This window comes from Manis pentadactyla, chromosome 1 (assembly GCF_030020395.1).
Source record: "Manis pentadactyla isolate mManPen7 chromosome 1, mManPen7.hap1, whole genome shotgun sequence".
NCBI classification, from domain to species: domain Eukaryota; kingdom Metazoa; phylum Chordata; class Mammalia; order Pholidota; family Manidae; genus Manis; species Manis pentadactyla.
The window spans coordinates 235,526,748-235,552,772 of record NC_080019.1 but is presented as its reverse complement, the minus strand read 5'-3'; the positions used below and the strand labels follow the sequence as shown (position 1 = coordinate 235,552,772).

Genomic DNA, 26,025 nt, shown 5'->3' with positions numbered 1-26,025 from the left:
AAAGTCTGTGGCACCTGGGAATCAACAGCTGGCCATGCGGTCCACCACCAGCTGAGAAAACAATGCTCTGACCCTGAAGGCTCCCCCGTTGCTCAGGTAGAGTGCGGGGAGCAAGTGAAAGGCGATCGTTCATTTGACATGAATCGGCCCTAATTTTCCTGGTATTTGTAAGACTAGTTTAAACAGCAGAGATAACACTCAGGTGGAGATTTTGTTACTTTTATAAAGTACACTTTTAAGTTACATTTAAAAACTGTGGTAAAAAAATATATATATATAACCTGTTGAAAACAACAGCAAACCAACCAACCAATTCAAAATTGCAAAATGGACTTGAAGAGATGTTTTTCCAGAGAAAATACGCAAAGTCAATAGTGTATCATCATCATTAGCCAACAGGGAAATGCAAACCCTCACCACATCCAGATACCGCTTCACACCCACGAGGGCAGCTATGGTAATAAACTAAGAAAGAAAGAGAATAAATGTTGGCAAGGATGTGGACAAACAGCAGCATTGCTGGTAAGCATGTCAAATGGTCTGGCTGCTACAGAACAGTCTGTCAGTTCCTCTAAAAGTTAAACACAGAACGACTGTATGACCCAGCAGTTCCACACAAAGACTTGAAAACAGGGACCCAGACAGACTGGGAAGCTAATATTCACAGAAGCATGATTCACTATAGCCAAAACATGGGCATAGCCCAGGGTCCATCAACAGAGGAACAGACTAACAAAAGGTGCTCTACACTTACTTAACCATGGAAGAACTCCTGCCATAAAGAGGAATTAAGTTCTGATATGTGCTACAACACGGGGGAACCTTGAGAACACTATGCTAAGTGAAATACGCCAGACACAAAAGGGCAAAAATGACATGATTCCACTTCTATGAAATACCCACGATCTGTAGAGACAGAAAGTGCAGTAGAGGTTACAAGGGATTTGGGTGAGGGAGAAACGGGGAGTTATTACTTAGTGGGTGTGGAGCTTCTGTCTGAGGTGAAGAAAAGGCTCTGGAAACAGACTGTGCTAGTGGTACACCACACTGCGAGTGCGCTTCATGCCACTGAACTGCACATTTAAAAACAGTTGATTTTATGTATGTTTACCACAATAAAAAAAAGTTAAGTCAACAAAAGCCAATACTGACATGGATTGGTTTTTCTAAATGAAGTATTCCCTAAGTAAAGGATGATGTAAACATGACTGAATTCATACAGCTTCAAAAGTCAAAAAGAAAAAAACACAAAAAATGTAACTCACACATGATGGGTAATCATAGAAACTATGAATAGAGTGACACAAGTCAGATTTCAAAATTAAGTGATTCTCTACAGCATCTTACTACGCTGATGGACAGTGACTGTAATGGGGTTTGTGGGGGGGACCTGGTGAAGGGGGGAGTCTAGTAAACATAAACATAATGTTCCTCATGTAATTGCAGATTGATGATACCAAAAAAAAAAAATTAAGTGATTCAATTCTACGGTCATGGGGTTCTATTCTATCAAGTTTAGTCACATTTTAAAACATTATTTTTCCTTCAAAGATCGAGAACCATCAAGCCCCTGTCCTGTCCATCCCTCACCATCAGCTCCCTGCCTGGCACCCAGGCAGAGGCCCCATGGGGCTTCCCTGCCAGCCTCCTCACCCCTTTAGCTGGGCAGTGCCCGGTTCTCCCCTCTGGGACCAGAGAATGGCACCCCCTCTCCTAGCCGCTCCGAGCACATGGGGCAGCTGGCAGCAACACGCTCTTCACCGAGGGGCTCCCGTGGGGGACTCTCCTCTGGGTGACCTCCTGCTGAGCTCAACTCTCAAGCCCTAAAGGCATCGTGGATGCTTCCAGCCTCGATCTTGCTTTACAAAGTGACTCAGCCACTCTGAGACAGTAGAGACCTAGAATCCCATCACACAGCGGACAGAACAGGACACCTGAGTTGTGGGCCTGAAAGCCCCAGGCTGCTGCTCTCCCCAAACCAGGCAATGACTGACCTTTGTATTCAGGGGTGAACTCCTTCATCTCAGGAGGGAGGGACTCGTAGAAGCGCTGCTCCCGGGCGATGAGGGGCTTGCACACGGTGTGGTCGTCGTAGCGCATCATGCTGCTGTGCCCACCCACCTGGTGGATGAAGGGCTCCAGGAGGACTCCCCGGTCTGCGGCCCGGCTGGCATTCTTGCCATGCTGCCCCACTTCCATGGTTTGACAAACACACATTGCGTTGGGGGCCGGCTGCACACTGAGGGCAGAGGATGCAGCACATGGGCCGCGAGAGGAGCGTGGGTACAGGCCTTGGCAAATCAAAAGCCAACAGTGGGCGTCTGCTCAGCTTATTCCTCTTTCTTAATGGGAAAGAGAGAAGAAAAGAGAATCAAACACCTGGCAAGCATACATCTTTCCACTGACTGGTGTGGTGTTCCATTTCTTTCATGAATGTCTTATAGTTTCCAGAGTACAGGTCTTTCACCTCATTGGAAAGTTTATTCCTAGGTATTCTATTATTTCCTGTAAATAGGATGTCCTGCAACTGTAAATAGGATTGTTTTCTTAATTTCCCTTTCTTCCAGCTGGATAGAAAGAATTAATATTGTTTAAATGGCCATACTACACAAAACAATCTCCAGATTCACAATAATCCCTATCAAAATATCAATGGCATTTTTCAGAGAACTAGAGCAAATATTCTAAACTTTGAATGGAACCACAAAAGACCCCAAATAGCCAAAGCAATCTTGAAAAAGGACAAAGTTGGAGTTTATCACATTCCCTGATTTCAAACTATACTACAAAGCTACAGTAATCAAAACAGTGTGGTACTGGCACAAGAACAGACCCATGGATCAATGGAACAGAACAGAGAGCCCAGATATAAACCCACACATATATGGTCAATTAATATATGATAAAGGAGCCATGAATATATAATGGGAAAAAGACTGCGTCTTCAACAACTGGTTGCTGGGAAAACTGGACAGCTACATGCAAAAGAATGAAACTGGACCACTGTCTCATATCATACACAAAATAAACTCAAAAATATATTACAGACCCAAATAAAAGTAAGATCTGAAACCATAAAACTCCTAGAAGAAAATACACGCAGTACACTCTTGAGCAGTGGCATTAGTAATTTTTTCTGGATAAGTCTCCCCAGGCAAGGGAAACAAAAGCAAAAATAAACAAGTGGGACGACATCCAACTAAAAAGCTTCTGTACAGCAAAGGACACCATCAACAAAACAAAAAGGCAGCCTACTGAATGGGAGAACACAGCTACACGTGATACATCCCACAAGGGCTCATATACAAAATATATAAAAACTCACACAACTCAACACCAAAAAGATAATAATCCTGTTTAAAAATGGGTGGAGGGCCTGATTAGACATTTCTCCAAAGAAAACATACACACGGTCAACAGGCACATGAAAAGATGCTCCACATCACTTATCCTCAGGGAAATGCAAATCAAAGCCACAGTGAGATACCACTGCACTCCAGTCAGAATGGCCGCTATCCAAGAGACAAGAAATAATAAGTGCTGGTGAGGATGTGCAGCTCGTGGGAATGTCAACTTGGGCAGCCACTGTGGAAAGCAGTATAGAGGTTTCTCAAAAAACTAAAAATAGAAATACCATGCGACCCAGTAACTCCTCTTCTAAAAACTTACCCAAAGGTAACAAAGTCACTACTTTGAAAAGATATATGCACCCCTATATATACTGCAGCACTTTCTACAACAGTGAAGATATGGAAGCAACCTAAGTGTCCCTGATGGATGAGTGGATAAAGAAGATGTGGGACATATACACAATGGAATCCAAGCCATAAAAAAGAAGGAAATCTTGTCATTTGCAACAACATGGATGGACCTAACGGGTATAAAGCAAGTCAAATAAGAGAATTTTACTTAATATGTGGAATCTAAACAACAAACAAAACAGAAATAGACTCATACACAGAGAACAGACTAGTGGTTGCCAAGAGGAGGGGAGCAGGGGATGGGTGAAATAGGTGAAGGCGATAAAGATGTGCAAAATTCCAATTATAAATTAGTCAAAGGGATGAAAGTATAGCATAGGGAATGCAGTTAATAATATGGTAGTATCTGTGGATACTGACAGATGGTAATACACTCATGGTGAGCATTTTGTAATGTATACAATTGTCACTACATTGTAAACCTGAAACCAACATAATATTGTACATCAACTATACTTCAATTAAACAAAAATACCTGCAGGCTACAGCTCTCCTGGAGCTCACAGAACACTTGCTCTGAGTGTGAACAGATTCCACTCTGAGTCCCCAACAGGAAACTGCCTGGTGCATTAGAGGCAGCTGGTATATTTCTGCTGAATGATGCAACTTTGGGCTCCTCCATCCATCTTTTTATGCACAGAAGCCCACATTCTCTTCCTTCCCTACTTCTCAGATCCCTTTGAAGTTTGCTAAAGAATTTGATTTTAGAGTTACAGTAATTTACAGCCATCAGGAAGGCTACTATTCCTGTTTACTTCACATTCAAACATTAGAGCTCAGGAAACAAACCAAAGGCAGCACAAGCCATCCTGCCCTCCAGTGCAGGCGAGGGTCTTGCCAGGACTCAAAGGAAGGGTTTTTTTTGCCTGAGAAGTCAGGTCACAATAGATTCCTAACTTTTCGGGTAACTTTTCAGACCAGTAAGAGAAACCATTCTTGCTGAGTTGTAGAATCATAAAAAGGTCTTGCTTTTCTCGAAGGAATTCAGGCTCCAGATTTCTTCTACTTTAGATTTACGGCCATCGCCATCGACTTACGACGACATCCGATACCACAGGGCTTCCCCTTCTGTCTGACTCTACCGACCAGTGGGACAAGGAAAAGTTCTTTCTACTTCAATATCCTCCTTCAATTTTCTCTCAAGAAAGCAAGTAGTGGGCAACTTAATACTGATTATATTTTTAAAATTAGGAATTTAGTAGGCAAGCCTACATTTGAAAGATCAAGACTAAAAAAAGAAAAATACAGTATTTGTAGGGCAGGAATATGGTTTTACCTTCAAAAGACAAACCCTTTTCTTCCACTGAACCTCAAAATTATGGGTAAAACGGGCTATACAGTAATACCACTGTAAACTGCAAGATTTTCTTAACCCAAAGCTGCCCAGGACACTAAGTCCCGTTTCACTGCTGTCAACAGAAATAAATTACTCTCTGATCTCATTCCCCCAAACAGATCAGCACCACTTGGACACATGCTTTTTTGCTTAGCTACCCACTTTCTAGTCCTGCTTCAGGATCAGGCAACTTCCTGGTCCCCAGTTCTCTCAGATACCATTCTCTCCAGACCTGAGCTGGGCGCACACCTGTGGCTCCAACTCTGTCATGCAGAATAGCACTGTATTGTCGTCTGTCACCCTGCCAAACCATTCTCCTTCATCTCCAAAACAGGGTCCAAGGCAGCTCCTTGGCACAAAGTGCTCCCAAACAGGATTTGCTGGAATAAATTAAATAATCCCAGGAAGAGGACCACAGTGAGTAAAAGTACAAAAATACAAAAATAAAAGGAATCTAGTAATAGCAGTGGCTAGGGCAGCAAGTGGAGACAACTGTAGAGGTCCTGCCCCAGGGCTCCCACAGGCTACTGCCTGTGTCACCCCAGGGCACCCCAGAGTGCAGATGGGACCCCAGGAAGGTGTCTGGGAAAGGAGAGGGCCGACAGTGCCAGGTGCCCCAGAAGAGCTGGGCGGGGGAATGTCAAGGAAAGGCCAATCCCTGGACTCTGAGATGACAGGGACCTCTGCAGTCTCACATGACTGAAAGGCAGACCTACAGACTTTTGATATTTTGCTTCCACATGATGTCTACATAAAGTCATGGGACTATGTGTGAGCCTGAAATATTTTCTTAGAAGTAAACATGTCAAATATACCACATTTCTGTAACTTTTTGTTTTTCCTTTTAAATAAACCTGGGCCCTACAATGTGGAAGTGCCCGGACACTGCCTAAAGCTCTGTGGAGCAGGGGCTGAGTCCCTGACACCAGGCTTCCTCACCGGGCAAATGAAGATGCGTCCCCTGCTGGCGCTGCGTGGTGCGCTGATGGAGGAGAAGGGCCTGGAGGTGGCAGGAACTGCTGGTTCTGACCATCTGATAAAAAGCAGAGGTTGCCATTGTGGAAATCAGTATGGAGGTTCTTCAAAAAACTAAAAATGGAAATACCATTTGACCCAGTAATTCCACTCCTAGGAACTTACCAGAAAAAAACAAGACTCCTGAGTCAAAAAGACAGATGCACCCCTATGTTTATCGCAGCACTATTTACAATAGCCAAGAAATGGAAGCAACCTAAGTGTCCATCACTAGATGAATAAAGAAGATGTGGTACATATACACAATGGAATATTACTTAGCCATAAACAGAAAACAAATCCTACCATTTCCAACAACATGGATGCAGCTAGAGGCTATTATGCTCAGTGAAATAAGCCAGGTGGAAAAAGACAAGTACCAAATGATTTCATTCATTTGTGGAGTATAACAATGCAAAATTGAAGAACCGAACAGCAGCAGACTCATAGACTCTTAGAAGGGACTAGCTGTTACCAAAGGGGAGCGGTAGGGGAAGGTGGGTGGGGAGGGAGGGAGAAGGGGATTAAAGGGCATTATGACTGGCACGCATGATGTAGGGGGAGCACGGCGAAGGCAGTATAGCACAGAAAAGACAAGTAATGACTACAGCATCTTACTATGCTGATGGACAGTGACTACAATGCGGCATGGGGGGGACTTGATAATACGGGTGAATGTTGAAACCACAATGTTGTTCATGTGAAACCTTCGTAAGATTGTGTACCAATAACTTAATTAAAAACAAAAAAAAAGCAGAGGTTGCTCCAGGACTGCTGTCCACTGAGCCCACTGTGGAACCATGGACTGGAGGGGACAGGTGACGATGTCCTCCACTAGGACGCTGAGAGTCCCAGTTGGGAATGTGTCAAACTTCAAGGGAATGTGAATCTCCCTTGTAGCACAGGGAGGACCTGGAACAGCACCCCTTCATATGAATGGCTGATTTAGGAAAGGCCATGTGACCCTTTTCTGCCCAGTGAGGTATGAGGGGAAGCTGGCCAGGGTTCTCTGGGACAAGTTACCCCCGCTCTTAAAGAACAGGAGAGAGATGCACTTCTCTTCCTCAGGATGCTATTCTCTGTAAATATATGTGAGACAATGGCAGCTACCTTGTGACCCTTAAGAGATATTAGGTTGAGCATGCAGAACAGAGAGAAAAAACCAGGGTCCCTGATGCTGTAGGAAAAGTCCTGGATATCTTCGGATGTAACAAAAATCAATTTCCCTGCTTTAAGCCAGTCGCATTACAGTTTTCTGTCACTTGTAGCCAAAACCTTCCTAAACATGAAGGCAGAACTCGTTGCAACAAAAGCCCCAGATCTCCAGTTAAAACACACTTTGCACAAAAAGAGGTTAGTAAGGGCTTCCTGACAACAGGAAGGGCACTCCAACAGCTGAAGAATAAGCCCTCGCTGATGGCAAAGGCCACACTCTCCCCAAGCCCCATGGAGGGAAACGTAGCTCTGTGATCTTTAAAGCGGCTCTCCAGGCAGAGAATCTGAATTACACCTGGTCCATAGGACTGGCATCAAGATACTAAAAAAGAACCTGACAAACGGAAAATTCACTCTCTCCTAAGTAGGGGTGAACCTGTCCAACTACTCAAACAGTCAGCTTAGCGCTGATTCTCCCGGGACTCGACCAGAGGCGGGCCAGGAGAGGCGCTGAACGCTCTTGCCCCTTGAGGACCTTACTGATCACTGTTTCACAGCTGCATCTCAGTATAATGGGGTCGAATCCCACTTTCCAGAATGTAACTAATCCTCAAAAATTTTGCAAACTGTCCCCTGCAAATACACTAACCTCATTTCAAGTAGTTTATGCCATTCAAGAGGACAACAGCTTCTTCAGTCTTTTCTAGACGGAAACTAATGAACTACTAGCAGAAAGAAAAACTTGTGAATTCTTTAAAAGCAACAAAATATCAAAAATAATGTCAGATAACTGAAATTATGAGGGGAGTCCGGTTTCACTACCAGGGGTTAAGCTAAGACAAAAAAAGAAAAAAAACAAACCCACACCAGTATGTTACGTTTTGTTTTGTAAGTGACTCCAAAGGTTTCCCTGAGGGAAGCTTTGAAAATGGTACTCTTTCCCCTAGGTGGCCATAAGCCAAGGCTCTCCTTTTGCTGTGCAATACAGTGGAGGTTCCTATAAACCCACTCTCTTGAAATTCCCACTGCTCAAGTATAGCACTACAACAAAATCTTTGGGCTGTGACCATAGTAACAACGATATTTAGACTGGACTGATAAAAATACTTCTATTTAAAAAAAAGAGCTAGACATTGTCCCTTCCAAGTATCACAGAGCTTATTCAGGGGAGAAAAAACTTACAAACAATGATATGCATGTTATAAAGACTTCACAAGTTTATCCATTCAAAAACATCTGGATTTGCACTTTTTTTCCCCCTGTAAAAATCACTTTGCTTTGCAGTTAACACAGAGAAAGAAATTCCTCCTTAGTTCCCAAAATGTTCTTTGATCCTGAAGCACAACTGCCATTTCTTATTTGGCAGTTTCTTCATCAGACCCGTTGTCCACCCTCTCACAGGCAGCAAGGGCTCACGGCATAGCTATGTTTGTTTCAGATGAGAGCCACAGAAGCAGACAGAATCTTCCCTTTCTGTGGAACTTCTGAGGCATGTAAATACTACAAGGACAAGAGAATAGAAAGGAGCCTAACAGTCTTAAAACCACACTAAGAGACTAGAAAAAAAAAGGGAAAGGCTAGAGCCATTTCCTGGAGTTGTTGCCAAGCTGAACAAGGAGAAGAGCAGCAAATGGCCAATCAAGAGCCAGGTATCAGTTCCCCACATTTCTGTGGGACAGGTTCTTTGCAAAGGCAACATTTTCAAACCCTCTGGCAAGAATCAGTGTCCAAGGAACCTCCCTGAGCCCCTGGACAGCAGCCCAATCAACAGCGGCCCCTGCTGAGCACTCCGCACCTGACCCCCACTCCTAACACAGAAGCTCCTGGCCCCCAACCATGCGCTGGTTTCCCAGGAAGCACCTGAGGGAAAGTGGTGCCCAACCCCACCCCAGAACGGAAGCGTCGGAAGCCTCTAGAAGACACCATCGCAACTCAGTCTCCCTGTGGGCCAGGGCACAACTGTACCTCCTAGTCAGGTAAAGCCCCGGCACTCCCACGCATGGCCGTTGCAGCCAGAGGCTCTGTGGCTTTTCATCACACCTCTGCCTTCAGCCCCTTCGGCCCCTTCAGCCCTCTGAGCTGCTCAGTGAACAGGAGGACCATGGTCACCACAGTATTCTGATCACACAGTGCGACATGGTTACCAGCCATCCTGGGGCTCTTCCTATGCAAGAGCAAGTGGGCAGTCATGATGTAAACTGGTAAGGCGGGGACGTGCCCTCTCCCTGTCAGGACTGTGCCCCCGAGCAGTGCGTCCTGTCAGAACACGCTAGAGAGCCCGCACCACCTCCTAACACCATCACCCTGCACAGAGGTTTCAACCCAGGAACAGGGGCAGGGCAGTCGGCGCCTGAGCTCCTCGGCGCCTTAGCTCTGCTCCCCGAGTGCCTGCTCCTTCTCTGACGAGACTTCAGCATTTCTGCGATGACTTGGTAGAGATCCTGTTTTTGTGAGAAGGCTCTTGTACTTGTCTATGGAATAGTGTATAGCGTTGTGTGTATTGGATCAAAACATTATTTTACTTTAAAATGTTTTAAAATAGGAAAATTCCCACTGGGGAAGTCTGATACATTTCAGTATTTTCTAGTAAAGCTCTTCTCTAACGACTATAATCTTGAAAATGAAGATGGATGATGATCTAATATGTACGCATTACAGTAGACAGGGCACTGAGTTCCGATCACCATGTCTGTTTTTATTGGGTTGTTTGCATTAAGGTCCGAATCAGGGTGGCAGAGGGGAGGTGGGGAGGCTAACAGCACCAAGCTAGGCTTCATTCTGCTAAAAGATACCGTGGACAAGATTAAGCTTTGGGTTTTGAAAATTATGTTGTGATTAAAATTATACGATCCAGAAAGTGACTCCAACACTCTAAATACAAGATGTGGTTTTAGTCCTTTTATGTCTTATAAGCCAAATTACACACCGTATAACCAGAGGCCAGCCTTGGCTGGTCGGGCTGTCATTGACAGCCGCATGTGGTTCCCACTGTCACCACCCTGACAGGCAGAGCAGAGGTTTGACTCCCGAGGAAAAGGAGCAGCAAACAGACGTCCTCTGCGAAGGTGGGAGCTGTGGTCAGAGGGGCCAAGGCAACAGGCGGCAGTGGTCCTCTCCCCGCACCCCGGAAGTCTGCATTCAGAGCGCACACAGTGTAGTTTTGTCTGAATCGATTATTCTGGACCACTGCAAGTTTCCATTAAATGGTCAAAAGTTTGTCAGCTTACGGATGGATCACTCAGCCAGAGGCCAGGGGCCCCACGGCCCTGCCTGTGAGTCTGTGTGCCCCTAGTATAGGGGTCTCACTGTGTTTCTCCTTTGTTTGCTTTAAAATACTCTGGCTCCACATTGAACTGCATAAAATGGAAAGGACCCTGCAGCCTTTCTAAAAAGAAAGTGAGATTCTTAAGTTAAATTCTTTTTCACTGCTGAGCAGCAACATGTGAATATTAATTCACACTGCAGAGATAGTTAGGCTGACTTTCTGGTTATAGTAACTACGCCATGAACATACAACTGAACTCTAAAATGAACTGTGTCTATTGAAGTAAAATAAAGTTTCCAATATTGCTGAAATTTGTATATTAACTTGTTTTCCTTTTTCAAAAGCTGTTGGTGAGGTGAGATGACTTTCAGGTTTTATTATAGTTTGTAAATTAGTAAATGAGATATTTAATTCTGTAAAAAAAAAGTAAATGGATAAACTGTGGTATATTCATACATGGGAATATTACACAGAAATAGAAAAAAAGCAGCTGCTGCCACACAGCACAGGTGTGGCGCAGCAAGAGTCTAGGCACTGAAGAGACCACGTAATAGGATTCTACTGACATTAAATCCAAAACAATAATGGAGAAAACAGCAGTCACTCTGGGAAAATACCAATTGAGAAGGGGCACCGAGGAGGAGGGGACACAGGTGAATGCTATGAACACTGAGCAGCTACGCATGCAAATTCCTGACCTTTGCTGTTAGAGTTTAATAACAAGGAGAAAAATTCATAGCATTCCTCCCCAAGCCAGCAAAAAGTAATCAGAAAATGAGGACTACACCATTCACAACAGCAACCAAAACAGAAAAGTACCTATGCCAGACCAAAAAGACAACAAAAAAACTAAAAAACAAAAACACAAAAATATAAATTACACCAGATCAATGATAAAACTTTATTAAACGACCTCAAAGAGTACATAAACGTACTGTATTCCTGAGAGGGAAAGCTGTGTATTGAAATGCAATGCAATTTCCATCAAAATCTCAAGTTTCCTGAGGACCTTGACAAGTCCTTGGATAAATGAATGTGCACAGGAGAGACTAAAAGCCGCACCCCGCAGCCAGACCGCAAGGCCAGCAAGCGGCGAGGGGCGGCTGGCCCTCCCTGGCAGCAGAGCTCTTCATGGAGTCACAGCCTTCAAGATAGTGTGTGATACTCTGCAAAGAGAGGCAAAGAGATCAAACAGAAGGGATCTTGGGGAAAGACACCACTGACATGGAGGTGTTATCTGTGACTGAAGCAGTATTTAAATTTCCATTTAATCAACTGGAAAAAGATGGCCATGTCATAAAAGGGCCTAAATTAACAATCTACATACAGATAAAATTCTATCCCTCCAACAATACTTAAAAAATAAGAATTCCCAACATATTAAGGCCTAAATATGCAAAATAAAACTTGAAGGTAATTAGAAAAAATTTAAATGCCTTTTGACAATAAATTAGGGAAAATTCCGTAAGACATAAAATGCACAAACCACAATGGGAAATGTCGAGTAAGACATTAAATTTTTTTAACAGCTTTTATTAAACCATAATTTACATACCATAAAATTCACTTAACTGTACAATGAAATGACTTTTAGTAAATTTGCAGAGTCATACAATCGCAGCAATCCAATTTAAAAATACTTCTATCACTCCAAAGATCCCTCATGCCCACCGACCCGCCACCCCCACCTGTGTAAGAGAACATGAGGGAGGGTAAAGGGCAGACAGACTGGGAGATGGTTTTGCAATGTTTACATTAGAAAAAAAAGTTAGTAAACCATGTATGAAGAAATCCATTAAAGAAAAGGGGGAAAAATGGAAGAAAGAAGAGGCTCAAATGGCTAATAATCATGTGAAAAGATGCCTCATTCACAAGTATCAGGGAAAGGTAAATTAAAAGAGGAAGCCTGAGGTGGGCAAGAAATAAAAACTGTGAATATACCAAGCACTGGCCAACCAGGAAGTGGCTGCTCTCCTGTTCTGCTGATGACAACACGAAGCCCAGGCTGCGCGCCCTCCACCAGCTGGCGGCCGGAGGCAGCAGGAGGTCCCAGGGTGCTCCCTGCAGAGCTGCTGGAACAGAAAACATGGCGAACCGCCTCCACCACCTAAGTCACCTCGGGGACAGACACACAAACGGGCACGCTCACAGGATGCACGATACTGTGAATGCCCTACGCGTGTCAGCATGAATGGCTTCAAGACAAACTGGAAAAGGCAAGCTCAGAAATGGTATTTCTAGTATGATGCCATTGTTGTACATTTTTAAAGCAGAAAACAGTATATTGCGCATGAATCAGTGAACACGCGCAGGTGTCGACAAGAACAATGACACAGAATGGAAGCGCATGCGCCAACACGAGGGAAGGCAAGGGGTGGATTGGTATCTGGGAAGAAAAGAGAACTTCAGCTCTAATTTTTTATTTCTTTTTAAAAAGTCTGAAACAAATGTGGTAAAATGTTACTATTTAAAAATCTATGTGTTAAGTATGTAAGTGTTGTTCTGAATTTATACTTCATTTAAAAAATGCCTTATAGCACTAAATCCTGACGCCAGAACATGGTTCAACGGCAGAAAAGCACACCAGCAACACCTCCCCAGTGGGTTGTGAGTCCACCACACCCCGGCAGAGGGGAAAGCACTGGGCCTCCCTGATCTAGTTCCTGCCCTTGGCCTTCAAGCGCCCCAGGCCCTCATTTCCCGTTACTCCGTCTGCTTTAATGGCCTTCCTCTTCTTCCCACCCTCCCAACACTGGAGTCCCGGGGCTCAGTCCTCAGTTGAGTTTTGTCCAGTTACACTTACAGTTCAGTCCAATCTCCTGAACACCAAACTCACATATCCAACTGCCTATTCACTCCAAGAAGTCTAAATTTATCACAGTCAAAACAGAGCTCATTATCCCTCCCGCAAAAAAGCTCTTTCTGAGCCTTCCCCACCCGACATCCACTGCTATAGCAGCTCACCCCAGAAACCTGGCATCCCTGATTCCTCCTCTCAAATCCTGGGTCACAATCCTACTATCTTCCGAGCAGATCTACGTCCAACAGCTTTTCACCCCCGCCTGCTGCCAGCGCCCTGGCATGATCACCAACACCCCTTGCTTCCTGGCGGGCACCCTGCTTCTGTCCTGGCCTTCCCACAGTCCACTCTCATCACAGCAGCCACGGGGGCTCTTACACTGAGAGTCGAGCATGCAGCTTCTCTGTTCAAAACCCTGCGATGGCTCCTATCTCACCCAGAGTAAAAGCCCAACTCCCCACCACAACCCGGAGGAGCCTCCCACCGCTCCTCACCCCCGTTCTCTCTGACCCGACTGCCCCTCGCCACTGCTCATTACTACTCTCCAGCCACATGGGCCAGACACACAGGCATCCTCCCACACTGATGTCTCCGCAGCAGCCATGCCTCTGCCTGGACCGTTCCTACCCCATATCCCACCTGGCTGACTCCCTCACCTCCTCCAACAGTCTCCGCTCCCCTGTCTTCTTTCAACAAGGTTTCCTCTCCCCTCCCCAAGTTCAAACTACAGACCCTGTGCCCCACCCCCTCAATCTGCCCTTTGTTTCATGGCACTTACTCCTTCTGCATGTTATATATTTCATTTACTGACAATGTCTCTTGTTTATTATTTTTATTATGATGTCAGTTCCATGAAAGAAAGGCTCTTTGTTTTGTTCACTAAATCCTAAATGCTTGGAGCAGTGTCTGGCACATGGTAGCCACACAGTAAAAGCAGCTGAATACATGAATGCAAGTACGTACACATACAATGTACGTAACAGATGTGTATGTGCACCGGGGCAAGTATGTGACAGATGTTTATGGGGGGACGAGTTCTTTTTTTTTTTAACTATTAAGGTTGTAAATCAAAAAAGTTTACAGGCTTCTAACCTAGAGCTACCAAATGCAGAACAAAGAGGTAATGTGGCTTCACAGAGAACAAAGTATGTTGACCGTGGTACACAATTCCAAAGCAACAAATAAAGAGAATGCAAAATTCTATGTTTTGACTCTAAAAACAAATCTAAAGATTTGATATATGAAAGAAAAACAGGTTTAAATGTACCTAGACATGAACAGCAGCAACAGAAACTACACAAGACATGGAAGGAAAAAGCTTACAGGAAGAGGATTAGACTTTTTATTAATGACACAAAAGAGAAACAAACGGGAGCAAAAGGCAACACACAGGCAATCTAAATTATAAAGGATGAGCTACACCAAAGAACTTGAACCATAACCAGGAGATGTAAGTAGTTTTCTTGTTTATTCGTTTTAATTCAACAAAACAGCATGCCTATAAAGTGGCAGTGAATAAAAGCCCTGGCAAAGAGAGAGAAATTGCAACCAGACACGCTGGTGAACGAGGTCAGGACACTTTAAGCCCCAGGAAGGCACTAAGTGCTCAGCAAGAGCACCACGGTAGCCAGTCACCCCGTCTGCCAGGCAGCAGGCACGGACACACACTCAGAACGCAGAGTCAGCGCACGTGCACTCGGAGAGGCTTGGTCAGAATCCCACTCTACAGCCGCAGACGAACCGCCTGGGGCTCACGGGGACCTTTCCATAAGGAGGAGCGCCCCTGGTGCCTTCCCGCTGCACAGGCATATTCGCAAATTTCCTCACAACTTCATACAAACTGGCTCATAGATCCAATAGTTCTACTAGCTCTTCTAAAAGTAAACATACCTACTTAAGCATTAAAATATAAGGACAAAGTATCGTGACCTTAAAAAAACCTTTGAAACGTATTTAGCTTTTAAAAAATTAAATCTGAATTTGTTAAGTCAGGAATGTTAAGTAAAATTTTGGCAATAAAGTATCTTTGGTTTGTTTTTTATTCTCTGATACCACCCAATGGAAAAAGAGCAAAATCACTCTTAGCTGACAAGAACACAAGAGACTCCTAAGTTAACTCTAACAGAAAAAACACAAAGCTTGGTTGCACAGCTTTGGACTTTATGAAACTATAGGAAGTAGTTTCTAACTAATTTCAGAAATAGTAAGTTGATACGGACTCTGACAGGAAGATACCAAAATACCCTCAAATTCAGGGCAAAAAACTACAGCAGCCAACTACCACGGAAGCATGTTTGTTCTCTGAAGCCTATGACCAAGGGGACCTTCTGCTTCCGCCTCCTTCGGTGAAGCCCATCCTTGCTTTTCCATCCGTGGCAGCACCGCAGATGCAGGTGAGGTATGCCGAGGAGGGTGAGCAGACACAGTCCTTGTGCCCGGCGCCCCCGTGAGCACTGTTCAGGAAGGCAGATGCCCACAAACCTCTCCTCTGAGGAGGGAAGCACAGGGAATGTTCTTGAGGTGAAGCAGGGCTGCCCACCTGAGTCTATCAGGGACTGGCACATGCCTCACCCAGAAACCAGAAACGTGTGCAGAGGCCTAGAACCACCCTGGAGGTTTGAAATAAGGGGAAAAAAAGACGTCAAGGCATCCATCCTGCTGCTTGTCCTCGGAGAAGAGATGAGGGGTTGCTCAGACTTCTGGGTCCTGCCCCAGGGGCAAAGGGCAAACAGGAGCAAGGAGGAGAGGACACCTGGCGGGAGGCTCCAGGAATACTGGCCTGTCAAGAAAACAGTCAGGACAGAACTAATTTAGGACAAAGAGAAATGACAGATTTCAGTGAACCCCTTTCCTGTTTCTACTGGATGTCTAAAGATTAGAAGCTGTACTTCCCCAATATGTATTTTTAGTAAAGATCCTTTTGAAAATGTCTCCCACAACCATGCTAAAAAGAGTGGAAAAAGGATGTTTAAGGACAGAATTTTAAGAACCCAGGTCCAACATGACACAAGGGAAATCAAAACAAGAAACAAAGGTGCCCCACACGCCACCAGGATCACGGTCTGCCCACGACTGTGCCACGTGTTCCTTGACAAGAAGCCGCAGGAGCAGGTTTCCATGACGAAGCGGTTGTCATGTCCCCTACCAAAAAGCCACAGGAGTACTTTACACTGTGACTGAAGACTCAGTCTGGTGAGCCACACCTGAATCACACACTTACAGCTGATCTAAACAAGTCAAACCTAGCAACACACATGTAATGTTCTAAAAGGAACACAAAACCACAGAAGAGTTAAAATCAGACTGTCAACAATGCTGAAATACAGCACAGGAGCTTCCTGGACTTCTTAGCTCATGCCATCGATCCCACTGAAGACCCATCGCTGACAAGAGAAGCTGCTGCCCACCTGAAGGGAAGGTGTGGAGGGCTAGCCCACAGCCCGGGTCTCTCCCAGGGCTGCTAACTACCTCCCGCGCCTCCCCTCCACCCTCTTGTAGCTCAACTAACAGAAGCCGGGAACAGTGGGGGCAGGCCGACCGACGGAGCAGAGGAGAACACACACCACGGTGACCGGACACCGAGGCAGACACCTCCCTAACTTGGGATTTTTCTCTCACCATAACATCTTTTGAATAAAATCTACAGTTTCAGAACAAAAACAAAGAGCAATAATTCTTGCCCTTCACCCAAATTTCAACTAGTTGTAACTCTGGGTTTATAACTGGAGACCACGGCAGCATAAGTCTGCTACTGCCACGTGGGACAGTCACATGTGCCCTGCTATTAGTGAGGCAGAGTGTGGAACAAGAATGTGCGCCCAGCTGAGGTGAAGCCGGAGCTCTGGGCAGATCCCCGAGCTGCTCTCTCGTCGGCTTAGGGTCCTCATTTGGAACCCACCCTAATAAAGATGATCACTAGCTTGCGAGAAAAATCTCCGGACTATGAAATTATGCAACCACAGAACAGCTCGTTTTTCCCGTGGTATCTAAAAAGATAGCACAAATATTAGAACTCCAAAGGGGTTTTAAATCATTGAGTTCTGTAGTATTTTAAAAAGAGGCACCAAGGGTCAACACACTCCTAAAACTGAGAGATGGCCTCAATGCAGAGGCTCTCCCTTGGATGGTGAAATCACAGTTAAATGCCTTGATGCTCACACTATGCAGATTATCTAAAAAATATAATCAAAGATCAATCCCTCAGACATGGACCTTGAGCTGTGTCCAACTACACTTAAGGGATACAATGAGGCGCTCACCACAACATGTGTCTCTGCTGTGTTTCACTCTTTCAGGACAGCCTGCTCCAAGGATCACATCCTTGGTGTCCTACACCACCGCCCTCCTGTAAGACCAGCTCCCCATCAAGGCCCACACAGAATTCCTTACACAGTAAGACACCAAGAAAACAATACAAGGACATATCAGGGCACCACCTTGATAAGTAGTCCCTCCACTGAGAACCGCACAACACTGGGGCCACACAATAACACATGTATACACCCACCATGCGGAGAAAGATTTCTGTAGGTACCTGGAAGCAAGTGATCCAACGTGCAGGGCGACGGTGGGTGTGTGAACAGAGGCGGTGAATGGCCTGCCTACTGCCTCACAAAATGCAACAGAGTTTGGTGGCTTCAAGATTAGATGCCATCTGTCTTCTACCCTTCAGTAAAATACAAGAATTACTACTTTAAAGATTAGAAAAGCACTTCTATCCACCTTATGGACACCCCGCAGTTCCGGGCAGGTGGAGACTCACTCTCACCTGCCTATCAACAATTTCCCAGCTCAGAAATGTGTAGACATGTCTCCAAAGAAACATCGCTCCTCAGGAGTGGGCTCCTGGCCACTGTCCTCTCTCAGCTTCCTTTCCTGGACGTAACGTGACATAAGGAACTTAACAGCCTGAACATACAAAACTCTCAGGATTCTGGGCATCAGAAACTATCTTAAAAAAATAAAGATGCTGATGGACAGTGACTAATGGGGCATGTGGGGGGGACTTGGTGAACATAATGTTCCTCATGTAATTGTAGATTAATGATACCAAAATAAAAAAATAAAAAATTAAAAAAATGAAGAGTAGAACTCGACCTGAAAGCAAGCGTCAATCCCATGATTAACAAATTGTGTGGCCTGTAGTACACCAAACTTCAACTACTTTCCTTGTCAACAAGTTAGATCTGAGACTATTTAAACTATGTACTTTTCAGTGCGAGGTAATATATGAGAAACACTTAAGAATATACTATACTGATAAAGCTAAAACATGCCAAAATTTTTTAGTTCTAGAAGTATCAGAAATATAAAATTAACTACCTAGAAAAGGCTAGAAAAAGACCAAAGTAAGTAGAAAGAAGGAAATAGTAAAAAATATAAGAACTTAATAGAAAAAAAAGAAAATTAAAGCCGAAAGTAGATTTTTTGGAAAAAATATCAATACAATTGGTAAATCCTCTAGAGAAACTGATTAATAAAAAGAGAACACATAAGTTACCACTACTAGGGATGAAAAAAAGGATATCACTGCAGAGCCTACAGACATTGAGAAAACAGTAATGGTAAAAGAGCAACTGGATACCAGTAAATTCAACTTGGACAAAGTGGACAAATTCCTTGAAAAATACAACTCACCAAAACTGGCACAAGGTAAAATATAAAATCTGAATAGCCCTATATCTACAAGGAAAATTGAATTTATACAAAAAATCTTTCCAAGCCTAGTAAACATAATGTCCTTCATGTAATTATAGATTAATGATACCAAATAAAAAAATAAAAATCTTTCCACAACGAAAACTCTGGACACATATGGTTTCACTAGTGAATTCCAGCAAACCTTTAAGGAAAAAATACCATGAATATGTACAAATTCTTTCAGGAAATGGAGACAGAAAAGAACACTTTCCAACTTGTTTGATATATAGGTCAGGTATCCCAGATAAAACTTTAAAAAGAATCTACCCAAAAAAGGAAAGAAAGAAAAAGATTATAGACCAATACCCTTCATGAACATGGAAACAAAAATCCTTTAAAAAAATGTTAGCAAGACAAATCTAATGATATGTAGAAGGAATAATAATACATCACAACAAAGTGGAGAGTACAAGGTTGATTAAACATCTGAATCAATGTAACTCATCATATTAACAGAAGGAGAAAACCCACATACTCATCTCAATATAAACAAGCTCTACAAAATTCACCATTCATGATTTAAAAACTCAAACTAAAATTAGAAAGGAAACATCCTCACTTGATAAAGAGCATTTATATATGAAAAAAAAATACAGCTGACATCATAGTCATTGTGAATTATGAACATTTCCCTTATATAATTAAAATAGGGCAAAGATGCCCATTCTCACCATTTCTATACACTTTATCATCTAGCATAATAAAGCAACAAAAAGAAATTAAAAGCATAAAGACCAGAAAAGAAGAAATAAAACTTTCTCTATCGATAGATAACATGATTGTTTACATAAAAAATACTTATGAATCTACAAAACAACTTCTACAGTAAGTGAATTTAGCAAGGTCACAGGATACAGGTCCAATATGCAGAAGTCAATTATAATTTTATATACTAAACAGCAAATAATTAGAAAACAAAATTAAAAAAAAAAAAAACTTCATGGAAGATGGCAGAGTAGGAAGCTCCAGGAATCCAGCCCCTCTACCCAATAACTACTGAGTTGGCAGAAATTGTGTGAACACTTTTGGAACTCTGGATTTTAGCTGAAAAACATGAGTGTCCTAATGAAGAGGATGGTGAATTTTGGTAAATTCCAGCCTTTTGTGAAGCAGCTACCCAACCCCCAAGCTCCACAGCAAGCAGCTGTGCGAGAGCTAACCTCATTCCTGGTACAGCTTGCTGGGAACTGAGAGGGCAATAAAGCCCTTGCCCTCTAAGTATCAGGGTTGTGTGTTCTGAATGATTATGGCCGCTTTTGATTACTGAGGAGCAGGCAGAGGATGGTGACCATTATATTCAACATCCACAAGCTGAAGCAGCTTCCAGGGGATTTAAGAAGACAATACTTGTTTTCATTTTTCCCCATTTGAGGAGCAAACATTTAAGAAAATCTTTATCATGTCATGATCTAAATGCAGAGATAACTGAACAGAAACTTCAATGACTACACATAATAAGGAATACACACTTCCAAAATTAGTTTGAAAAAGTCACAAGTGGAGGGCTCTAGTGCTTAATGAGCAAAAACTAGCAATCCCTGAGAAATGGGAGAATTTCTAAAGTTACCCCTATATTCAAACGTACAGTTTTACCAAAAAACTAAAAAGCACACAAAGAAACAGAAAATGCCTATTCATAGGAAAAAGAGAATTTAACAAAAAAAGAAAAGATCTCTGAAGAAGCAAAGATCTAATTATTACTAGTTAAAGATGTTAAATCAACACTCAATGGCCTAAAGAAAATCAAGGAATTCAGGAAAATGATGTATGAACAAAATGAAAGTACAAGAGAGAGACAGAAATCATAAAAAGGACCAAAAGGAAATTCTGCAGTTGAAAAGTACAATAACTGAAATGAAATACTCAGCAGAGGGGTTCAACAGCAGATATGAGCACACACAAGGTGTCAGTGCAGCTGAAGGTAAGATAATTGAAACTATTCAATCTGAAAGGAAAAAAGAATAAGTAAAAGTGAATTGCCTGAGGGACCTGCATGTAACAATATATGCATTATAGACTTTCAGAAAATAAAGGAAAAAAGGGCAGAAAAAGTATTTCAAGAAGTAATGGCTAAAAACTTTTCAAATATGAGGAAAGACATAAAGGAAAGTCCAAGAAGCCCAATGGGATCAACTCAGAGACCCACATCAAGACATATTTAAAAACACATACACACTATGAAAGTGTTGAACACCAAAGACAAAGAATATTTAAAGCAGCAAGAGAACTGAGTCATAATATACAAGAGATTCTCAGGAAGACTGACCACTGATTTCTCTTCAGAATCTTCCAAATGGCAGTGAGATAACATATTTGAAGTTGTGAAAGAAAAAAAACTGTCAACCAAGAATACTATGTCCAGCAAAAGTATCTTTCAAGAATGAAGGAGAAATTAAGGTATTTCCAAAAACAAAGACTTAAGGAGTTCATGTAAGTCCAGGGAGAGGAAATCCCAGGGCAAAATACCTCTCAAAACCAAAATCAGTCAAAGGGAGAAATGAAGTTTAAAACCCATTTATTGCTTACAAACTACAGTCCAGTGCGTCTCTCTCCCCTGTTCGGGAAGAAGCAAGTAAGCAAGCCAGCCCCTCCTGTTAACCTCTCAGGTTCAGACACACCCTCTGTTGCCCAAGTTATGACCCACTGACATGGAGATGAACTTCTCTCCACCCCTGAGGGTATGCAAATGAACCAAAGCCAGGCGAGATATTCTGGAAATGTTACAATTTTACTCACATTGCATTACCAGTAAACCTGTTCTTAAGAAAAGCTAAAGGCTAAAACGAAAGGACAACTCAAAACCGTAAGAAAAAATACACAATGCTGGCAACATAACTAAATAGATATATGTCAGTATTCTTATACATTTGGTATGGTTTGTAAATTTTTTCCTATATGATTTAGCAAATGCATATAACTATTAATAAGCCAGTGTTAATAGGCATACAATGTATAAAGATGTGTTCTAACAATATAAACATACATGTTAAAAAGAGAGAGGGTAGAGGTATATAGGAACATTTATATACTACTGAAGCTAATTTGGTATTATTCAAACTAGGTTGTTATCAAGCTAGTTATGTTAATCCCCAAGGTAACCACTAAGAAAATAACTTTAAAATAGACAGAAAAAGGAGAATAAAAATGATACAGTACAAAAAAATCACATAAATAACAATAACAAAGCAATAGTGGAGGAATTGAGGAACAAAAACATATAAGACAGAAAACAGATGAGTGGCTGAAGTAACTCCCTCTTGATCAGTCATCACATTAAATATAAATGGACAAAACTCAAAAGTTTCCTACTAGAGGCAGAGATCAACCATTAATGGATTTTTTAAAAATGATGTATCTATTTGCTGTCTACAATAGCCTCAATTTAGACAAAGACACAAAGAGGTTGAAAGTAAAAGGATGAAAAAAGATATTTCATGTAAGTAGTAACCAAAGAAGAACTGGGGTGAATATATTAACAGCAAATAAAATAGACTTTGCATCATAAAAGGTTACAAAAAACAAAGTATATTTATATATTGATGAAAGGCTAAATACAGCAAGAATAACAATTATAATGTGTACACATACAACAGAGCCACAATATATATGAAGCTAAAATTGACAGAAGGGGGAAAAGTTCTATGAGAACAGCTGGTGTCATAGCCACAGCAATCACATGAGATAGATGAAAGGCATCCAGATCGGTAAGGAAGACGTAAAAGGTCACTATTTGCAGATGACATACTATATACAGAAAACCCTAAAGACTGCACCCAAAAGCTATTAGAAGTAGTATTAGATTCAGCAAAGTGGCAAGATAGAAAATAAATAAACAGAAATCTGTTGCATTCCTATATACTAAAAATGAAATAGTAGAAAGAAAAACCATGATAACAATTTCATTTACAACTGCATCAAAAAGAATTAATTACCTAGGAATAAACCTAGTCGAGGAGGTGAAAGGCCTGTATTCTGAAAACTACAAGATACTCACCAAAATAATTACAGACACAAATAAATGGAAATTTATCCCATGCTCATGGATAGGAACATCTAATATTGTCAAAATGCCCAACCTGCCCAAAGCAATTTACAGATTTAGTGCAATCCCTATCAAAATACCAGTGACATTTTTTCAATGTACTAGAGCAAATAATCCTAAAATTCATATGGAGCCAAAGAAATCCTGAGAAAGAAGAACAAAGCTGGGGGGATTATGCTCCCTGACTTCAAGCTCTACTATAATGCTACAGTAACCAAAACAGTATGATGCACAAGAACAGACACAGATCAATGGAACAGAATAGACAGGCCAGATAAAAACCCACACATATATGGCCAATTAACATATGATAAAGGAGCCATGAATATACAACAGGGAAAAGACAGTCACTTCAATAACTTGTGTGGGGAAAACTGGACAGCAAGACAATGAAACTGCATTACTGCATAACTCTATACACAAAGGTAAACTCAAAATGAATCAAAGACCTAAATGTAAGACATGAAACCATAAAACTCTTAGAAGAAAACAAAGGCAAAAATCTCTTCAACATAAGCATGAGCAATTTTTTCCTGGACACACCTCCTTGGGCAAGGGAAACAAAATAAAAAATGAACAAGTGGGACTATATCAAACTAAAAAGCTTCTACACATCAAAGGACACAATCAGCAGAACAAAAAGGCATCCGACGGTACGGGAGAAAATTTTAATAAACAATTTATCTGCTAAGAGGCTAACATCCAACATATATAAAGAACTCACATGCTTCAACACCAAAAAAACAAATAACCCAATTAAAAAATGAATGGAGGACACGAATAGACATTTTTCCAAAGAAGAAATATAGATGGTCAACAGGCACATGAAAAGAAGATGCTCCACATGGCTAATCCTCAGGGAAATGCAAATCAAAACCACAACAAGCTCTCACCTCACACCAGTTAGAATGGCCACCATCCAAAAGACAAAGAACAAGCACTGGTGAAGATGCAGGGAAACAGGAGCCCTCCTACACGGCTGGTGAGAATGTCAATTGGTGCAGCCACTGTGGAAAGCAGTATGGAGATTCCTCAAAAAACTAAAAACAGAAATGCCATACAACCCAGTCACTCCACTTCTCAGAATGTACCTGAAGAAAACAAAAATCTCTGACTAAAAAAGATGTACGCACCCCTGTTTACTACAGCATTATTTACCACAGTCAGGATGTGGAAGTAACTAAAGTGTCCACCAACAGATGCATGGATAAAGAAAATGTGGTACAACTATGCAATGAAGTATTATTCAGCCATAAAAAAAAAAAAACCCTGCCATTTCTGACAACATGGATGGGCCTAGAGGTATTACACTAAGTGAAATAAACCAGGTGGAGAAAGACAAATATGATTTTCTTGATTTTTCATGATTTCGCTTACATGGGACTCTAAAAACAAAACAACACAGCAGTACAATCACAGACATTGAGAAGTGACTGGTGGTTACCACGAGTGGGTGGGGTGGGTGAGGGGGATGAAGAGGCACAAAATCTCAATCATAAGTTGGTCACAGGGATGGAAGTACAACATAAAGAATACAGTCAATGGTTTTATAACATCTTTCTATGCTGTCAGTAACTGCACCAGTTGGGGTGAGAATTTAATATGTGTAACTGTTGAATCACTGTATTGTATACTTGAAAATAATATAATATTGTATATCAACTATACTTCAATTTAAAAAAAAGAATAGTTGGCAACTTCAATATCCCAATTTAAAAACGAACAGAACAACCAGGCAGAATATCAATAAGGAAATAGAAGATTTGAACAACACTATAAACCAATTAGACCTAACAGATATATATAGGTACTTAAAACAACAGCAAAATGACATACTTTTTTCAACTGCACAAGGAACATTCCCCAGGATAAATCACTATTAGTCCAAAAAACAAGTCTGGTAATTTTTAAAATAGTGAAATGATCTTCTTCAATCACAACAGAATGAAACTAGAAATCAATAAAACTGGAAAACTGGAAAATTGACAAGTATATGGAAATTAACAAACACTTAAACAACCAAGGGATCAAAGAAATTACAAGCAAAGTTCTTGCCAGAGCAATGAGGAAAAAACCAAAATAAAGTAAAAGGTATCCAAATCAGAAAGGAAGAAGTGAAGTTATCTGTTTGAAGATGACATGACCTTACATGCAGAAAACCCTAAAATTACACAAATACACACAAAACCACTCTTACAGCTAATAAACAAATTTAGCAAATTTGAAGGATATAAAATCACCACACGAAAATCAATTTCTATACACTATCCATGAACAATCCTAAACAGATACTGAGAAAACAAACCGTTTACAGTATTATCAAAAAGAATAAAAAACACTGAGGAACAAATTTAACCAAGGAGGGTAAAGACTTGTTTTCTGAAAACTACAAAGCATTGCTGAAAGATCTAAATAAATGGAAAGACATCCCCCATGTTTATAAATTGGAGACTTAATATTGTTAAGCTGAAAAGTCCTACCCAGAGATCTACAGACTAAATGTAATTGAAAGGGCAAGCTCCCGGATTCTATTTCAGCCAATCGGGACCCGGATCCTACCTCAGCCAATCAGGACCCGGATCCTATTTCAGCCAATCGGAGCTTGATCTCTCTCTCTCCTCTCCAGTCAGCAAGGAGCCCACCCACCACCTTAGACCCTGCCAATTGACCAGAGCCACGACTTATCATCCCACCAACTACCCCTACACCCAGCCAATCAGCCAGAGCCACACATCACCCCACCAACCGCCCTAGAACCCCATAAAACCTTTATGTTTTTGAAACTCGCTCTCTTTCTCTGGCATCTTGCCACTGCGTTGGTGCAGATGAGAGATTAAGCACAAGCTAGCTTGAATAAAGGCTCTTTGCTTTTGCATCAGTGTTGGCTCCTTGGTGGTCTTCTGGGATTCGCGACTTTGGGCACAACAATAATTCTTATTCAAATCCCAATGG

The 26,025-nt window shown here is 42.0% G+C and overlaps 1 protein-coding gene across 4 annotated transcripts in view; it reads right to left on the bottom strand.

Annotated features, from left to right (window-relative positions):
• Positions 1 to 26,025, bottom strand: part of IP6K1 (inositol hexakisphosphate kinase 1) — a 56,171-nt gene that overhangs the window by 13,311 nt on the left and 16,835 nt on the right. Inside the window, exons 2-3 of one of the 4 annotated variants that reach the window (XM_036878450.2) lie at positions 12,473 to 12,603; positions 1,995 to 2,342 (exon numbers count right to left, since the gene is read on the bottom strand). The exons of 1 other annotated variant lie outside the window; for it this stretch is intronic. In XM_036878450.2, the coding sequence (XP_036734345.2) occupies positions 1,995 to 2,217 (223 nt within the window). In that variant the 5' untranslated portion in view covers positions 2,218 to 2,342; positions 12,473 to 12,603. The remainder of the gene's footprint in view (positions 1 to 1,994; positions 2,343 to 12,472; positions 12,604 to 26,025) is intronic. 2 more of the 4 variants (XM_057487590.1, XM_036878449.2) reach the window with 2 other exon arrangements.